At 47.9% G+C, this 18,172-nt stretch overlaps 5 protein-coding genes across 5 annotated transcripts; 1 reads left to right on the top strand and 4 right to left on the bottom strand.

Moving 5' to 3' along the window:
- Positions 1-1,198: 1,198 nt before the first annotated feature.
- On the bottom strand, positions 1,199-2,455 carry LRP88_11179 (uncharacterized protein; the record flags this gene model as incomplete). Its single annotated transcript, XM_083247613.1, has 1 exon — positions 1,199-2,455. The coding sequence occupies one exon, from the start codon at positions 2,453-2,455 to the stop codon at positions 1,199-1,201; it is 1,257 nt and encodes a 418-aa protein (XP_083096761.1).
- A 2,316-nt stretch (positions 2,456-4,771) lies between these two features.
- Positions 4,772-6,061, bottom strand: LRP88_11180 (uncharacterized protein; the record flags this gene model as incomplete). The annotated part of the gene is made up of 5 exons (XM_083247614.1): positions 4,772-4,942; positions 4,998-5,255; positions 5,310-5,675; positions 5,727-5,962; positions 6,019-6,061. 5 exons carry the CDS (start codon positions 6,059-6,061, stop codon positions 4,772-4,774), a joined length of 1,074 nt encoding a protein of 357 aa, XP_083096762.1.
- A 4,343-nt stretch (positions 6,062-10,404) lies between these two features.
- Positions 10,405-12,327, bottom strand: LRP88_11181 (cytochrome P450; the record flags this gene model as incomplete). The annotated part of the gene is made up of 7 exons (XM_083247615.1): positions 10,405-10,792; positions 10,848-11,119; positions 11,172-11,410; positions 11,463-11,614; positions 11,675-11,866; positions 11,930-12,062; positions 12,123-12,327. The coding sequence occupies 7 exons, from the start codon at positions 12,325-12,327 to the stop codon at positions 10,405-10,407; spliced, it is 1,581 nt and encodes a 526-aa protein (XP_083096763.1).
- Positions 12,328-14,700: 2,373 nt separating this feature from the next.
- On the top strand, positions 14,701-15,974 carry LRP88_11182 (uncharacterized protein; the record flags this gene model as incomplete). The annotated part of the gene is made up of 6 exons (XM_083247616.1): positions 14,701-14,778; positions 14,844-14,880; positions 14,931-14,998; positions 15,051-15,439; positions 15,510-15,577; positions 15,640-15,974. 6 exons carry the CDS (start codon positions 14,701-14,703, stop codon positions 15,972-15,974), a joined length of 975 nt encoding a protein of 324 aa, XP_083096764.1.
- A 319-nt stretch (positions 15,975-16,293) lies between these two features.
- On the bottom strand, positions 16,294-17,699 carry LRP88_11183 (uncharacterized protein; the record flags this gene model as incomplete). The annotated part of the gene is made up of 7 exons (XM_083247617.1): positions 16,294-16,441; positions 16,490-16,767; positions 16,876-16,979; positions 17,042-17,114; positions 17,169-17,285; positions 17,334-17,446; positions 17,498-17,699. 7 exons carry the CDS (start codon positions 17,697-17,699, stop codon positions 16,294-16,296), a joined length of 1,035 nt encoding a protein of 344 aa, XP_083096765.1.
- Between the last annotated feature and the right edge of the window lie 473 nt (positions 17,700-18,172).

Genomic DNA, 18,172 nt, shown 5'->3' on the forward strand with positions numbered 1-18,172 from the left:
TTATAGACTTTTAAAAAAACTTAATTAGTAAATCATTTTAGAATATCTTATTTATATTGTTTTTTTTAGTTTTTTATTTTTTTAGAAATTAAATTTTATTTTTAAAAATCTAGAAAAATTATAAACTTATAACTTTTCTAGTTAGACTTATAAAGATTTCTTTTTTAAGCTTATAACTATTTTATAATAGTTTTTATAAATTTAACATTTATGAATTTTAGGTGCATAGTTTACTAATTATCTCGCTTGTTTAATTATCTCACTTATTAGGTACGTTAGGTAATAGTAAAAGTATTGAGAAGTAATAGTTAAGGAAGGTTAATTAGACTAGGGGTTTAGCGCTATAAAGTATATAGTAAGCCTAGGTATAATATAAAAATATATTAAGTAGTAATTAAGATATCTAGAGAAGAATATAATAAGTAGTTTTAATTAATTAATTAATTTATTATATTTTTATAATAATTATTAATAAAAAGTATAATAAAAATATATTACCTATTTATTTATATTACTTATTTATTATATATATTATAAGTAGTTATAATAATTAAAAAGTAATTATTATAATTACTTTTAATATATAAATAATTCTTTTTATTATTTTATTTTTTATTTATTTTAATTAATATTAACGTACTTGATAAGCGAGTTAAATAGATAAGTGAATTGAATACTTAAATTTTGTATTAGTTTATACTAAATAGAAAAGAATTTTTTAAAAATTTAAATTAAGATAAAAATAGCTTAAACTTTTAGATTAAGTGAATTAAGTAAAATCCTATATAGTAAAATTTTCTTAGCTTTTTAAAAAAAATTATTTATCTATTATTAAAAAAAAAACCTATTTATACTATCTTTTTTTAGTTTTTTTAAGATTAAATATCTAAATAAAATTTTTTAAAATCTAGAAAAAAGCTTATCTTATGACTTTCTTTAATAGGGTTTAAAAACTATTTTTTAATATTTTTATAAATTATATAGCGCGTTTTAGAAAATTTAAAGTTTAGCCTTTTAGCTGTACAGTGCAAGTGTTTAATTCACTTGTCTGTTTAACTCGCTTATCAAGTATGTTAATTAAGTTTTATTATTAATATTTATTATTAAAAGTTATTATAAGCTAGATATAAACCTTACGTATTAAAATTTAATTTACTAAGCCTTAATAGTAAGCTGCTATTAGTATCTTCCCTAGTTTCTATATAACAACCCGACCAAACACCCCCGTGTTCTGGTTTTGGTCAATAGCCTTTCTCCACTTCTGGCAGATCGCATAGCTATCTACCATGATGTTAACCTCCTGGCTATGAAACCATGATTGTGTATCTTGATTCCCACTGCCTTGAATGCCAACCACTCCATCCGCGATCAGTAGTTTGACATGACAAGATCGGGATTTAAACGAGTTATGGATTGGATGGTCCTGATCCTTCCCGACATAGTGGTAAATGTGTAAAAGGCCACGTTCAGGTCCGGTCGGTGGAAGACCATTGATAAGAGCTCGCGCCGCTTGCTCGTTAGTTCCGCCTTGACCGGGAACCATCTCTCCTGTGTCATTATATCCCCAGCAAACGTAGTACGTAACCTCAACGCCACGCTTCAGAGCATCAGCCAAAGCTGTCATCAGAGGTGCAGCGTTGAGATCTGGCGTCTGGATGAAGATCTCCCTCCTGGCATTCCCAATTAGAGAAAGCCAAGCCTCGTTCTGAGGGACATGCAAACTCTTCGAGTTTATAGGGCCATAGGGAGGTCGACACACAAGGGCTATTGGGACAGGCTCCGTAGTGAATGTCTCGATGTATGGTGTCATTTCGTCCCCATCCTGGATGTCGAGGCCTGTTGGTTGAATAGGATTCTTAACCGCAAGGTTGAGCTGTCGGTTTGTCGCTTGTAGCCGGGTCTCGTCTGATTTGTTGGAGTAGCATGACTGCATTCTTGCAATCTCTCCAGCAATATCATCATCGTAATGGGGACTCTCAGGAGTATGTTCTGGTAGTTCAGGGCAGGTTCCATCTTGTGACACGATCTGGCTCCCATTATGCCTCTGTTCGTGATCGAGTATCTCGAGACGCCGGAGGTCTTGTGTGGATGCTGACGAACCACCCTCGGCCACCGGACTGTCGGGTGAGGGTGGCTTTGCGACCAGTGGATTGTTCCAAGTGATCAATGCAGTGTCGTAGATGCTCTCAACCACAGGCCCTTCGAGGTGTGTCATCATTTCCATGTTGTCATTGTCCTCGATGTTGTTGCTCATGATGGCCGCTATCTTGCGATCAACGATGCAGAATTTGGCGTGTAGGGTCCCCAGTACCAATCTGTGTAGGCTAATAACCTCCATGTCAAGAAACGGCACCTCTTCAGGCGACGGAAGCTGAATAGAGTGGGATGTAAAGGTCTTCGGCTTCACCCGCTGATGAGGGCTGAAGATGTTCCCAAAGGAAGGCTTGTCATACATGATCTTCACCATGACTCGTTGTCCTCGCCTTTCCGCGCGCTTTGAAAGCTCAATCAGAGCATTTTTTATGAGTTTCTGTGCCACCGATGGCGACCAAGAGCATGTAATGAAGAAAACCTCCTTCTCTGCACGGACAATGAGATTGGAGCAGTGGCGAACGATGTCTTGCAGAGGTGCGACAATCGTGAGAGGCACTATCCCATGCGATCCCATCAACGGAGGCGAGACTACCCCTGCCATGGGATTACTGTCGAGGCAGCTCAATGCATCAGCAAAGGCTTGCAGAAAGAGGGTGCTCGGCTCTGTTGGGCCCCATCGCCCACATTTGAGAGCTAGTTCCAGTGGATTGACTGATGCCGCTGGATCATTCGTATCAGAAGCATCGGTACGTTGTCCAGCATCCTCCTGGCCGTATAGCCGTTTGACGATATCTCCTGGAGCTTGAGACGGGTCTTTCGCCAGAGCAGAGCTTACGGTCTCATGGACTTGACAAAGGTCGAAAACGCGTTTGGAAATCATCGTGTTGGTGTTCCTTCGTCCTTGTGGATGATCTGGCGACGTGTGTGAGACTGGTGATAATGGTATATCCGACCTGGATCCAGCCAAGGCAGACCTTAACATTTTTATCAGGGTTCCTGCCAGCAGGGAGGAGATGAAAGCGTCATTGCGCATTGGAACAAACCTGCTATGGACGTTCAGCATGGCTAGCTTGCCCCCAGGCACCAAACCCACGGCTTATTGTGCCGTGCGGCAATCATTGTCAGAACGTTATGTACTCATTCATCGCGATCGCCAGGGCACAGTTTGCGCTAAGATCGGCACGTCGTGCCGAGACGGCACATCTCAGCCGACTGGGGTTTTCCTCAGCCAATTCTTGCGGTCGAGTTCTCCAATCTTGGGAAATAGTGGCTGGGCAACATCCAATTTGATTGTATTTTGCTGACGCGTTCAACTTGCTAGCGACTCTTGGGTGGTATTTATTCGGTTCGGATGCGAGGCACTTCCCACACTTGGTACGATCTATCACGTCATATTGGTAGTAATCAGGGTTCCTGCCCATCTTTTCGCGACTGTAGGCTTTATCAAAGCTACGAAAACATGGTCCTGATCGGGGGAGCGGTTCCTTTTTCACGGCCTGTGTAGCCAGTGTTCATCGAACTTGCATGAGATGCCTGGGATATGATATTCTCGGTCAAAGGGCATGAACCCCGCGATTCCATCAGCACTTCTTAATCCAAACCAAGTCTATTCTCGTGGCAGATCGTTTTGTAAAATCTTAGAGTCCGTCTACACTGTGAGAACTGACATCAGGCTTTCGGGGATGTAGCAATGGTGATACAAGATCGATTAACAAAGCAGAGGCAATGTCTTTTGGCAAAGCCCCAAGTCTCACGTATCGGTTCGGTGAGATGATGTCACACCCATATGAGCATGAGCTACCTTGAAACACAAACTTTCGTCGGCACCGTCCGCTGCTCATCCCTCGGCAGGCTGGCTCTGAGGGTGTTTCCGAGGCGGGCACAGCCGTCATAGTCTATAGCTTGGCTTGCGACTGCTTTTTTGCTTTCCTTTCCTTGTCCCTCAGCTGCCTTCGTAGAATTTTGCCACTAGGACTCTTTGGGATGGTATCGATGAACTCGACACCTCCTCTGAGCCACTTATGCTTTGCCTTGTGCGTCTCAACATGCTGACAAATGGCACGAACAATGTTTTCATCCGAAAGCCCATCACATTTCTCAGATTTCACCACATATGCTTTGGGAACCTCGCCTGTCCTATTATCCGAGACTTGTATGACAGCACAGTCTGAGACAAGGTCATGTCCAAGTAAGTGAGCCTCCAACTCAGCGGGCGCGACTTGATGGCCCTGCAAATGCATGAGTGTCGTAGATTAGGTAGCGAAGCGAAAATGAGGGAGAAACGAGACAGGAAAACTCACGTTGACCTTGATCAGTTCCTTCAACCTGTCAACAATAACGAGGTGCTCGTTTCCGGAGGCAGCCTTGCGTACCAAGACTTCATCGCCAGTCCGAATCCATCGACCATCCGCCCGCCAGATGAACGTTTCGGTAGTTGCCTTTTGATTATTCAAGTATCCCAAGGCTAAGGATGGGCTTTGCACGAGGAGCTCCCCCGGCTTGTTATACTCTGTGATTTCCTGGCCAGTCTCAATATCCACGAGCATGGCTCTTGTCCCAGGAACTAGAGAACCGGAAGAGCCGTCATCGATGTCAAGTTCGCTAGTCGTACAGACTACTGTACAAGTTTCTGTGAGGCCTGCAACTGTTAGAAACGTCCGGCGGCGATAGTATTGCTCTACACACCGTATCCTTGACCAACGCGCCACTTTGGGTACTGCCTTCGAACTTCATCTACGACTTCAGAGCCTAATGGTGCGGCGCCGGTATAGACATATCTTACGGAGCTTAGGTCGTACTTGGCACATAGAGTCTCGTTTCGGATAATCCGAATGATAATGGGTGGCACCTTTTACAGTCAGATCCAAAGTTATGCGGCAGCTATTGTGATGACGAAGACTCACTACGAACAAAAGGGCAATTTTGTACTTTTGCACTGCAGCCAAAACCGCCTTGAAGTCGAATTCAGGCATGACAATAACTCCATCGCCTCGAAAAGTGCTGGCGTAAGAGATGATGAGGAGACCGTAGATGTGACTAAAAGGAAGCACACCCAGGCAGGCTTGGGTTTTGATGCCGAGCTTTTGTCTTGAGACGCTATCAAATGCTGAAATCTGTAGGACATTGGAAATGACATTGCGATGGGAAATCATCACAGCTTTCTATCGGGAAGTGATCAGTAGGCGAGCCAGATACAACGGGGATGACAGACTAACAGGAAGACCTGAAGTTCCACTGGAATAGCAAAGGTAGGCAACTTGTCTGGCACCCTGACCTTTCACCCACTTGAGACTCTCCAAGGCTGGCAAAGCCACGCCTTGTTGAATGAGCTCATCCACTGTGGTGAATTTCAGCCCTTTGCTGCCCCCTGGAGTCTCCAGGAGGAATATGTGATCCTTGGAGATACCGACAGCTTCAGCAGCCTTGCCAGCCCGATCTATGAGAGCGGTGCAAGTGAAGAGCGCCTTGGCACCAGACGATCGCAACTGGTGCTCAAGTTCACTTGCCGAGTAAGCGGCACTAGCAGGAGTGACAATTCCAGAGAGTCGATGAACAGCTTGTGTGACGGAAAACGTGTCAATCTAAGAGATGTAAGGCGATTCTCTTGGCCATTTGAGGAGCGATCGACCTACAGCGTTCAATGAAAAGATAGCAACGACCTTATCCCACTCAACGCCCTCATTGGGTGAGAAATCCAGTTTCCTGGCAATGGCGCGGGCCAGGAAGTCGGCACGCTGACGTGCTTCCGAGGCAGAATACGTTTTGCCAGTGAGGCCGCAAGTGAATGGGTTCCTGGACTGCGAAAACGGTAGCCGGCCGAAATTCTCGGTTGCCATGAAGTCGTGGAGAGATATAGAATCGGGAGGGTCTGGTTCATCCTTTAGAACAACCAGCGATGATCCTTTCATTTGTGAGGTAACATACCGATGGGGAGTTGAGGCACCCATGCTGGGGATGTAAAGACCATCTTGGGCGTGGGCGTGATGGAGTAAGTTACGTCGTAGCAAGAGACAACAGGAGGGGCTCGATGGCGATGATTGGAGATGCAAGCCAAGCGAGCAATCGAGAAGCTTTACGCGATACTTATGAAGAGTCGGTAAGCAGGTAGAGTCTCCGCCGGCACTCAAAGAACCCAAGGTACGTCCCCTGAGTCAAGGGCCCTGACTAAGATGATCAATGTGCGGGGACGTTGCATCGGGAATTCAGTGCGGCAAGGCTTCCCGCGCCCTCCGAGGCAATTCGAGGTGAAGATTCGGGCCTGATAGGCCCCAAGGTTCTCCGCAATCCCTCCACAATCCCCGGATTTGAGATACACTTAGGCCAAGATGCAAGTGGAGCTCGGAAGGAGAGGGTTTAAAACCCGAGGGCGAGAGCTCCTCGGAGAGGGGCATCGGCTCTCAAATGCGAAGCCAAACCCGAGTGATGCCCAATACCTAGGTTCGCATTGGCAATTATTTACGAGGCAGATAGTCCTATTACGGCTTCAGAAGACCCTTCGGATCTTATTGGATAGCTCTATATTATGGTATGATCGAATTCATTCTCACACTGATCGATCGCGTAGGAACGAATTCTCTTTCCTCTGAATTGCTAACTGGACCTCACCCCACAGGGCGATGGCATACATATATCCTCCTGCATATCTAGTGCCCTTCTCTATCGTCAAAGTAGCCTTTTATATCCGACAGGGCTTCTTTCTTTGATGTTTTGGGCTAGCCATTTCGTACACCTCAGCATCTTATCTCAGCCTGCATTGTAGATTTGAACCAGCCGCCCGGCGATAACAAAATCGGGCAAAGACCCCGATCACTGGCCACTATTGGTGGATGCAGTATCATCTTTTTCCAATGGAACTGTGGATGATGCCAAGAGTTCTTGTTGGTCTTCTGATGACATAGTGGGCTGAGCGTGCTGTGCCGCATAAGCACAGAACATGAGAAGGCTACCAGGCAACAATGCAACTTGCGCGCTTTCCACCTGACAATACCCTCAATATCCTGTCTTTCGCTGCGTTTCGAATCTTGACGCGACACCAGATCTGTCCACCAGCTCCTCGGCCTAATGGCCCCATCACTGTTCAGCGTCCTTGCTCTCGCTGCAGCCTTGCACGCGATTCCGGCATATGGGCAAGGCGAGCAGCAGCCTCTCAACGAGGCTACCGGGGGAACCTACCACGATGCGTATCCAGAAGCGCGGCCTGCCGAAATCACCATCCTCAATAACCCCAAGTGGCCTTGTGTACCAGAGACAGGCCAGCCTTCGGTTGACTTAGACGTGCCCCTCAACGCTTGCGTCTCTGCGAACTTCACTCTCGACAGCAATGTCCACCTCATGTCCCCCGGATTATGCCCAGGAGGCAACAAAAGCCCCTACATATCCATTTACCCAAGTCTGAGTTGCACGGGTATATCCAACCACCCAACTTGGTACGATAGACGCGTCGCACTGAATGGCCCCGGTTATTGCCTCGGCAAAGCCGTTTGGGGAAGCAAGATCACGCCGCCAGAAGGGCAATGGTCGATGGAATTTCGATGCGATGGCACGGAGAGCGACGAGCCGATGAGGTTTCTCCATGTCACACTTCCCGAACCGCCCGCGAAGGCCGAGCCAGAACCTGCCCGTCCGAGACCCAAAACAGCTTCCGTCTCCGATTCAGCCTGTTACATTTCTGGGATGGGAATGGCCGGCGCCCCCAAGTTTATCTTCCAACGACCAGAAGCCGATGTGTGTGTCAACGTCGCCCCAAAGCACAGACTTAAGATCTACCGGAACGCCTTGTGTCCGAACGGTACCGAGGCGCTTTTCGCGCGTTTCGAAGGAAGAGGTTGCACAGATAGCCCCATTGAACTCAAGGAAGTGGACAGGAGCATGATGGCGACCAACTCCCCAAAGACTTGTATTGACATGGGAGGAGAAGAAGCCAGCAGTTATACCTTTTGGTGCACCGGTGATCTTCACCAAAAGGATGTGCCTCAAGGCCTGTTTCCTGATGATGATGATGATGATGACGATACTCGGGTCCGGTTACACTACACGTACGGAGCCCCTGCCAGAACTTCAAAAAACAAGTCAAGCGTCGAATCATTGAGGATGTCGATGGATTACAGAGTCATGGGGCTAACAGTCCTGGCGGCTGTGCTTTGTATAGTGGTCAGGTAATTGACCAGCAACGGCCGGATTAACAATGTTGGATTTTATGAAGTTTCCTTCTCATGCCGTACACTCATTAATTAATTAATACAAGCGAGTATTCTACCTATCAGTCGACTGCCCACTCAGACTCAGAAGCTCAATTTCACTTCTATTCCTTGCATGGCCATTTGTGGAGCTACCATGTAGTTCAACGGCTTTCGAGTCGTGTTTGTGTTGCGATACTTCTGTCGTGCAGATGGCGCCCCTGCTATGCATTGATTCAATGCCATGAATCTCATGGAACTCGCTGTCATCGGTCTGCTGAGGCCTTGGGATTCTTCCCGAGGATTCACCACTGTACTTGTTCGTTGACCCTCCGTTGCGTCGAAGAAGTGGGCGCAATGAAGGAAGACACGCAACAATGAGACCAATGTAAGCGTCGAGAGCACTCCATAGTTCTACCAATAACTCCAGGTTACCACAAGAATGTTCCGATGAATATGAAGTACTTACCGATCATAGTTATAGATCTGAAACCGTTACGGTCTCCCAGCTGCACGTTGAGAAAACGCGTGAGGGAAAAGATCAAATCGATGAGGCCGATTAGAAAGACCCCATAAACGCCGTTTTTCGTTCTTCTATTCATTTTGAGGTCATGGAAAATCGAGAATGGTAGTAAGAACACTGAAAGTAGGCTTAACAAAGATGATATTTCGAAATAACCGAGTGCAGAACGAACTTACACTGGAGACTCCCAAAGAAATGCAGCCCCCAAGCGATCTGAAAGATCATAGGCAGCCACTTAGGGTCACACTCTTCAATTGGTCTCGTGATAACCCTCGATACACCGTGAGCGGAATGCCAGCATGGGAGATGCTTAAACCAACCAGTTCCTTTCAAGGGGGAGGCATGAAAAGAGCTGCAACCCCAAGGTAGTGATGTACGCCAACAGGCAGTAGACGGTAGTAGCCCATAAAAGAGCCCTTCTTTTGACCATGAAAATTGGAAATATTTGGAAGTATGTCGTGAGCAATGATGCTTTGCATAGATAGAATGTCGTGAAAAAAGGGAAATCGCCAAGCCATGACACCTTTGAGGAATGTGTCAACATCTTTAGTTCAACGGGGATAGAACGTGTCCTCAGGGCGGCCAATCTTTGAGCTAGATATACCTTGAATAAATACTCTATGACCTTGGGGTCTTTGTCCAATGTCGTAAAGTCATATGTCCGCTGAGGCTCGAGCGCGCCATTGACCTTCATCACAACATCGACTGATGCACACAAAACAGCGGAACACCATGCCGCTATCATAAAATAGTCGCTTGCAAGGAGGCGATGTCTCTGAATTTTCAACCTCAGATAGATCCGCGCACCGATAATTACGGCTGCGAGCCCGATGAGGCTGTAGATAGTAGCCTGCCTTTGTAAGCATTTGGGACATTCTCGAGGAACCTACGTGTCCGCTAAACAAAGGCGAACTAATATTTCTGGATAGTGGGCTAGTTCTCGACACTTACAATCACGGTTGACCCGGACGGCGGTGCGACGGTCATTGCTGTTGATGCATCGCAAAAGTCGCGTGGGGGGGAGGCTCAAGTTAGGATGAGTGCCTTGAGAAATGAAATGCATTCGTAAATCGATATCTGACCTAAAAGCTGGACTAGGCAATTTTAGGTATGGTCCTCCATTCCTAGCAAGGTAGATGAAGTCTAGATGCCGCCAGGGATCTGAGGGCCCTGGAATGTTGTCGTGGCGGTTCACCTGGACTAGTTGCTACATAGCATGAAGTAAGACAAGCCCAGGAGATGATAGCCCAGATAGGAATGCTCAAGGTCTCTCCCAGCGATGTTTTCAGGTTCTGTAATGCATTCAAAGCGCCGCGTTACATTTTGTCCGCAAACGCCGGAACTCCCATCCCCAGCCCTCCATCAAACAGCCACTTTTGATGGCGTCCAGTCCCTGCGCCTTCCGGGTCTCGGCACGATTCACCAAGCTCAGAAGCCCAGCCTCGACTTTCACTTGGGCACTTGAGTTTATTCTTGAAAAGTTTGTGCGTTACTAGTACGGGGCAACCCAACCTGACATTATCAACTACGTTGTCTGAGAAGCCTAGGCACTGTTCGAAGTCGGAGATATATCTTGATCGACCAGAAGTAGTTCAAATAAACAGCAATAAATCAGGAACTCATACTCTCTAGAATCCCTGCATCGCTCTCTTCCCATGGAAACATCTTCTCAATGGACCGAATTAACCTCTCATGGTGAGGTGACCGTGGCTTGATGGTAGCCTTGAAGGGCTCTGGGTGGCTAACAACGCCCGGTGTGAACCGTATCTTTGGCTGAGCCACTTGTTCATCCCTGGTGATATCAAAGACGGCCAGAGACTGCGCAATGTTAAGATACAATGAATTGTCGGCCAAGATGCGACCAGGACAAATGCGACGTCCAAAGCCAAAAACAAAGGTGTGAGGGTCCGGTGCAATCTCTTTTCCTTTATCTGGCAAGAATCTCTCTGGCTTAAAGGACATCGGTTGGTCGTAGACCTCAGGGTCATGTGTAAAGTGCCTAGAGCGTAGACGTTTGTTAGGCATGTCGCAAGCATCAGCGTAGGCGCACTTACCAGACGTTGGCAAAGAGCATGGAACCCTTCGGGATAAAGTACCCTTCACACACATCATCCGCTGTACTTGTATGAGGCAAGCCCATGGGTGCCACTGGATGCCATCGTAAAACTTCTTTGACGATTGCGTCGATGTACGGCAAACTCGGGCGGTCTGCCAAGGTTGGCAAGCGATCCTTACCAATGACTCGGTCAATCTCGTCTTGCGCCTTTCTCTGAACATCTGAAGAAATGGACATTGCCAAGAAAAAGCATGCGAGAGCTGATACGGTCTATACTCGTCAGCATGGCGCCAAAATTGGGGGGGGGGGGGGGGGAACTTACTGTATCAGCGCCCGCTGTGTAAAGCGACATGGCTGACCATTTGTTGGTGAACTTCTCTTCAGTAGTCGAGTCGCCAGTCTCTAATAGTCGTGCAAGAAACGAATTGTCATCTTTGCCCTGGGCAATCTGATGTTTTACAAAGGCATAGGGCTTCTCTGTCACGTTGTGCAACTCGGCTGCCCATTGACGAGCTGTCCTCTTCCACCCGGTTCCGGGCACCCAGTCTGGAAGGTATCTCACTGTGGTCATGAGCATCAGTCATCACAGCGACTTGGATCAAAGGGCACTTACGGAATGGCATCATGTCAACCATGAAGGCACCCGGAACACCGGCACGTGCAAACTTGTCCATGGCGTCGCCGGCCATGCTGACCAGAACATCATCCTTGAAGGGCTCCGCCGTGTATCCATATGCGATCTTGAGAATAACCGCACCGGCTTCCCTACAGTTCAGTCAGCCACAGTCCCTTGAAAATATGTTGATGGGGTTTTGGGGAACAAACTTTCTTATCTGATTCACCAGATCCTCGGGGTTGTCCAGCACGTGAAGCAGAAAGTGCCCAACTTCAGCCTCCTGCAAGGTGTTGTACTGGGCTGCTGCTGTCTTGAAACCAATGATCCGGCTCATATTCTTGCGGTAGGTCCGAAAACGGCCATTGTATTGTGAAAGGCCCAGAGAGTTCTCCCAGCCCAGCCTGTTCCAAGCGTTGTTAGCCCCACGCAAAACATGTTGAGGGAGGATGTCAAGTGAGCCATACATTTCACCTGCAAAGATCTGTCGAGGCCTAGAAGAGTGCTTTACAGATCGTTTTTCGAGCAACTCAAATGCAAGTTGAGCGTCGTTGATGATCACCAGAGTTTGTCCCATCACGGTGACAGAGCTGATTGGACCTGCGCGGGTCAGGTTTCTTGGGGAACCTTCATGTGAGCGGGAATTAATGCTGAACATACCGTATAGATCCTTGTGTTTCAGCCAATGATGAGCTTCAAGGACACCGGTTTTGGGCAAATCGTTGAGATTCCCAGCGAGAGGAAGGCCTTTTGGCCCTGGGGGCAAGGGAGGGTTTCCTTTCGCCGTGCTAAAGGAACGTTTGAGGATTACCACAATAACGATGCCGATTGCTGAGCCAAGAATAAGCGTTGAGAAGTCAGTCATGGTCGCATTAGAGACACGTTCGCAAAAGGAACGTTGGAAAGCCCAAGATGGAGAAGTCGAGGAGCATGAAGTATGACGCAACCCTCGCCTTCGTTCACAAAAAGACCATCATGCTTGGGGCTCCAGGCCGTTTTGAATCCCTGCTGGAGCCACAAGACTGATGTAGACGCCTCGGACGTACTCCGTTCGCATTATCAAATCAGAGGTGGTGGATTAGCTACCGCGGAGGCATCCACGCAACGTTTTCCCAGAACGGAGTCGGCTTCGCAACGATTGTTAGTTTCTCTGCATTTCTCAAGTCCACGCGCGGCATTTTTCATCATCTCCAGTGCCACCGTTGAGCGGAACAGGCTAACAGGACGCCGGCATGCATGGCCCAGGAGAAAACGGTACCCCCAAACCCGACAAGTGCGCGATCGACGGGATAAAAAAAAGCAAGTCTGGGGGTTGGATGCTACCCTCTCGATTTTAGCACCGAGCTCGCAAGGCCCTTTGTCTGCGACGTGTTGGTTCTTGGTCAATCATTTCAGAATTTGCAACGCTAAAAGCTCTTGTGTTGCACCTCTTTGCTTTTCTACGAAGGATGACGAAGAAGAAATGGTCTGATGATGGCGTTTCGTCAACTTCATGATATATCACCTCCTTCAGGGCTGATGGGAACCTAGATTGTTCCCCCACGCGCCAGGCCCCCGCTACATCTTCCGCACGTTTGGGGTGCTAAAATCCGTTTATCGCCTCTACGCAACAGCTGAAGTCATTGCCAAATTCAAGCCGTTAAAGACACTGAACTTGCAAAAATACAGAGTCAAACCCCAGATTAAGTTGTATTGAGCAACCCTCATAGACTGTAGAAAAGCAATCATTCGGTGGCTCCAGGCTGATCAGCTCTCGCTCCGGACTTTCAAGGCTATCGCCATCAAGTTCAAGCAGTCCGAGGTCTCGTCACACAATAAACATGTCATATGTGAGAAATTAGAAGAATAGGCGAGTTGAGTCAAGGCCCACCTCCCTGCAATAGACAAAAACAAAATGATGGGAGAAGAAAGATACCAGGTTGTTTGCCGACAGTCGCCCTGAACGACGACCTTGTCTTCTAGGGCCATCGGGCCGCAGTTTTGCTTTTTACATACAACCCGCCTGGCCACCCAGTCGCCGTTGAAGAAACCCAATGGGGCTGAAAGACCCGCAACGGGAGAGGTCTAGGCTTTCCAAAGAAAGATTCACCTGCAGTAGTCTAGACACTAGACAACGGCTTGCCGGGAATTCTCAGCGACAACCACCAACCAAGCGGGGTGCGGGGCATGTTGTCTCTTTTCTCGAGACGGGTCAAAGGCACCTTCGAAACCCTGTCCTGGTCGGTACGGCCCGTTTGGCCCTTCCAAGAACATGTGGCTATTATTGCTCACAAGATGAAAAATTCATAATGCCTCTGTGGTCAGAGGAGCTGAGGACAGAGGCTGTCTACGGCACAGATACGGATCCCAAGCTCCTCAACACTATGACACTCATTGGAGTTGGTTCTTAAAACGGTTCAGGTAGATAGATGAACTGGAGATCAAACACTTCATGTGACCGTTCTCTAATGTAGAAACCCAGCCCCTTGGGATCAACAGGGCCGCATGTTTGGGGAGCCATCTGAACCAGTCGTTATGAAATCACGCCTCACTCCACCGATCGTTTCATTCCCACCCCTTTCGAGGTCCTGGCTTGCAGGCCACAAGGTTATTGTACTGTGCCGTGGTCCATGGAGCCGGTAACGGCGCCCCCACGGCTGATCCGGATCTCGATCGGACCTGCATGGTTATATCAATGAGTCCTGCATGCCTTGACGAGCCGCAATTGAGAAGTCTGATCACCGGGCTCAGAAGTTCACGACTCTCTCACAATCCTTTGATCTGGCGACGAATGAGGCCGTCATGAGATTCTCCCTGATTCTTTGTCTCGCTGCTGTCATGCTAGGCAGGGCAGTAGCTCAAGCCGATCTTCTGGCCGCTCTCCCAAACTGTACAGTACGTATACGCTGGTTGGCGCTTGATGGTGCTAGCATCGTTTCCACAAACTGACGCTCCGTTCTCAGGTCCAATGCTTCCAGACGAGCATTTCCAACACATCCTGTTCGCCTTCAGATATCCCATGTCTTTGCGGTGATCAGGCATTACTGGGGGCGGTCCAGGGCTGCCAAGCCCAGAGTTGTACCATCAAGGAGATCTTGAGTCTGTAGCACCTCCCTGCGCCCTTATTCTCAGCTGGACTGATCAAGTACCAGCATCAACAAACGCAACACTAGCAGCTTGTGGCGTCCCTCTAGGGGATCAATCCGCCACGATCATTGGCATTCCGGCATCCTTCGGCTCTCTCGCCATCCTTTTAGTCCTGATTCGTATATTTGGGCGTCTTTGGATTACCAAGGTCGACCTGGACTGGGATGACTACTTGATTGTCCTCGCGGCGGTGAGTCTGGTCCGCAACGGCGTTTCATGCTGCCGCGTTGAACCGCATACTGAACTACTAGATAGATATCTGCCTCGGTACTCAATTTTGTCTGCTATCCCAGTAAGCCAACTCCCAGCCGCCGCCCTAACTTCATGCTAACAAACAAATAGTGGCTCATCTTGGGATGGGAAAGGACTTTTGGACGATCCCGTTCCCTGACATCGATATGACACTCAAGGTACGATTTTAACGCGATACAAGTCAAAGTCGGAGCTAATCGCATTATACAGCTGCTTTACGTTGCCGAAATCTTCTACATGTTTGCCGAGATGTTAGTACAAATGTCCCTTTTGGCATTTTACATCCGCGTCTTCCCAGAGGCTTCCCTCTTCGTGAGACGATCGTCTTGGACTTTGATCGCCATCGTAGCGTGCTTCGGAATCGCAAACACCTGTACAATGATCTTTCAGTGTACCCCAATCCCCTTCTTCTGGTCTGGTTGGGCTGGTGAGATGACTGGCAAATGCATCGACATCAACCTCTTCTCTTGGATTCGCGCCGCCATCGAAATCGCAATCGATGTCGCGATCCTTTCCTTACCTCTTCCTAGTGTCTTCAAGTTGCAGATGAGCTGGAAGAAGAAGGCTCAAGTCCTTCTGATGTTTGCCCTTGGTTTTGTGTGAGTCATCTTGCGCTATGCCTTGCCGGCTCCAGAACAAAATAAGACTCTGAGTCTAACCTGTGTATAGCATCACCGTTGTAAGCATCCTGCGCCTACAATCCCTCATCCAGTTTGCTAAGACATCCAATCCCACTTGTAAGCCACCCTTCTTCCATTGTTGCGCACTTGGCAAGCCGTGGCTCACAAACATGACACAGATGACAATTCGCCGGCCATTTACTGGAGTGTCCTCGAATGTGATATGTTCATCATCTGCGCCTGCTTACCCGCTTTACGATCGGTTCTCTCCAAACTCGCGCCCAGGCTCTTTGGCACGACTCGCAAGAAGAGTTATCCATCTGGAGATTACTATAGACATGAGGGTTCAAACCAGGACTCTGAGCGTCAGGTATCCTCGCATCACCTGAGAAGTCTGGATAGTTCGGGGAAGATTACGAAAAGCGTTGACGTGGATGTCACGCAGGAACGAAGAACGGCATCCGATGAGGATCTAGTCTGCCCACCACGATCATACTACTTATCCGATAGCTAAAACTGGTCTTGGCATGAAAATAGATTTAGCTAAATGATAGATACGAATATTATAGACACATGATGCTTCCATTTACCACCTGTCGAGTTTGATCCTAGACGTCGGCATCATACAAGCAGATTGATCATCTGATCCGTATTGAGTACCTAGATCTAGAACATGTCCCGATCTTTACATACAGTTTTCTTGCCCAAGAAAAAACCCTGAATCCTTCCTTTCGAGGCGAGAGGAGGCAGAATGTGATCTATCTAGCTTAAAACCAAAGACATCAGAAAAACGAGGTTGTTTATTTTCCCCACAGTCCTACAAGGCCTAGCAATCACTTCAGGGAGTCAAAAAGCGACATCTTGACTGTATCGAGCTGCCGCACAGCTTCGATCTCATCATCCAGACTATCCAGGAATCGCCTCTCGTCCCACTTTGGCTTCCACCCAAGCTTCAGTGCATTCTCGGGGATAAGGTGCCCACTTCTAGCAGTTAGTTTGTTAATTTTATCACATCTGGGAATATCTCACCTGGAAGTGCCAATAGCTCTCATATACAGGCGCGGGAATCCCATGGTATCGGCGGCCTCGTCATAACTTGGCCATACCTGCACCCCTGGTTCGGTCACAAGCCCGCGGGAGTAGAGACCCTTAGCGAGGCCATCCATTACCTTCCACCAAGGAGATCTATGAGCCAGGGCGAAGTAGTAACCATTTTCACCGCTTGGAACCGGCTTTTGTCTCAAGATCGTCTCCAGGAGGAGGAGATAGAGTGAAGTCAAATCAGATATATGAACTGCAGCTGGGCTCTGTGTTGTGTCAGTGAGAAATTGAGTCCGCAATATGAGAAAGGGTCCTGTCGAGTGATCGTTGGAAAAAAAAAAAAAGAACAAGGGAAGGGAAATAGTGAAACTTACGCCATCGACGTCGAATTTGTAGACAGTCTTCAGCTTGATGCTAGTTCTGACGAAAGCGGGGATGTTGACAGACAGCTTTCGACACTCGCCAGTGCCTCTGCCATCTGTTAAATAATTAGACCATCTTCTTTCGATGTTTAACTTTTTGCAGTCCGTCGACACTTACAGACCACAGGGACGACAACGTTGAAAGTCGTCACATTCTGTGCCTTGCCCTCGTCTGCAAGAAGGATGTTTGTCTGTACTTTAATTAGGCATCCTTCTCGTTTCAAAAACCAATCCCAAATACTTACCTGTCTAACCGGATTTTCAGTGCCAATCTCTCTCTCTTTGCTGAGGAGAGGGTCGGTATCCCTGACTTCTCCGGACGGCCATCCACCCTCCTCCGTGAACATGGTTGCCACAGATGACTTTGCCAAGTTTAGTGAGATTTTCAATATTAGGCGATACTAACTCACATGAATCAAGTAAGTCTTGCTTCCACTGTCTCGCTGGCGTTGGCCAAGAGCGGCGACGAGGTTCGTAGTCATGGCAGGGTACATGGAACCCGCAGTGTGGATTACAATATTGACTTAAAATCCCGTCAATATCCTTATCTTAAATACTCTGGGGCAGCACATACTCTCGTTACGAAGCACGGCTTCTTCGACTGCTGCCTTGTCGTTGAGGTCAACATTGATAGCATCTATCCCGAGCTTCGATACGTTTTCGACTTGGTCCTGTGCCCGAACGGCAGCAATGAACTTTGCGTCCTTGAAAGAATCATTGGAGTGAAGGAGGAGATCTGCTAGAACAGAGCCGCCACTGTAGGATGTCAGTGACAGTGTGGAAGGGGCACAGGGATGCTTACATGTAACCGGCAGCGCCTGTGATAAGAACTTTCTGGACCATGATGTTGATATGAGTATGAGAAAATAACTAGAGTATGAAATAAGTGTAAGATGTTTGTTTGCTGTACTCCCTTCTCGTAGAGGAGAGGAACAGTCCTACTTATACTCAATATCTACTCGAGCCATGAAGGGGAGGATGAATCGCCTCGGAAAGCTGATTGGCTGCTTCAATCGATGTGGACCCGCACTCAATCCTTTCGGAAACCCGCGCGTTTGCGGTGAATTTGTAATCTCACCAGAACAACCCTCGATCTTACGCTCAGGGTGGATGGGAACACTGTTTCCTAACAAACTTGTCACAAAGATGGAAACCCGCGGGAATCCTGCCGATGGAAAGCCCTATAGTCGCCCGGCAATCACTCGTCGCTCAGTACGTCCTCGCGGTGACACTTGTTATTGCCAGGATG

Source organism: Fusarium phalaenopsidis, assembly GCF_050370095.1.
Source record: "Fusarium phalaenopsidis strain FUZ10S chromosome Unknown contig_32306, whole genome shotgun sequence".
NCBI classification, from domain to species: Eukaryota; Fungi; Ascomycota; class Sordariomycetes; order Hypocreales; family Nectriaceae; genus Fusarium; species Fusarium phalaenopsidis.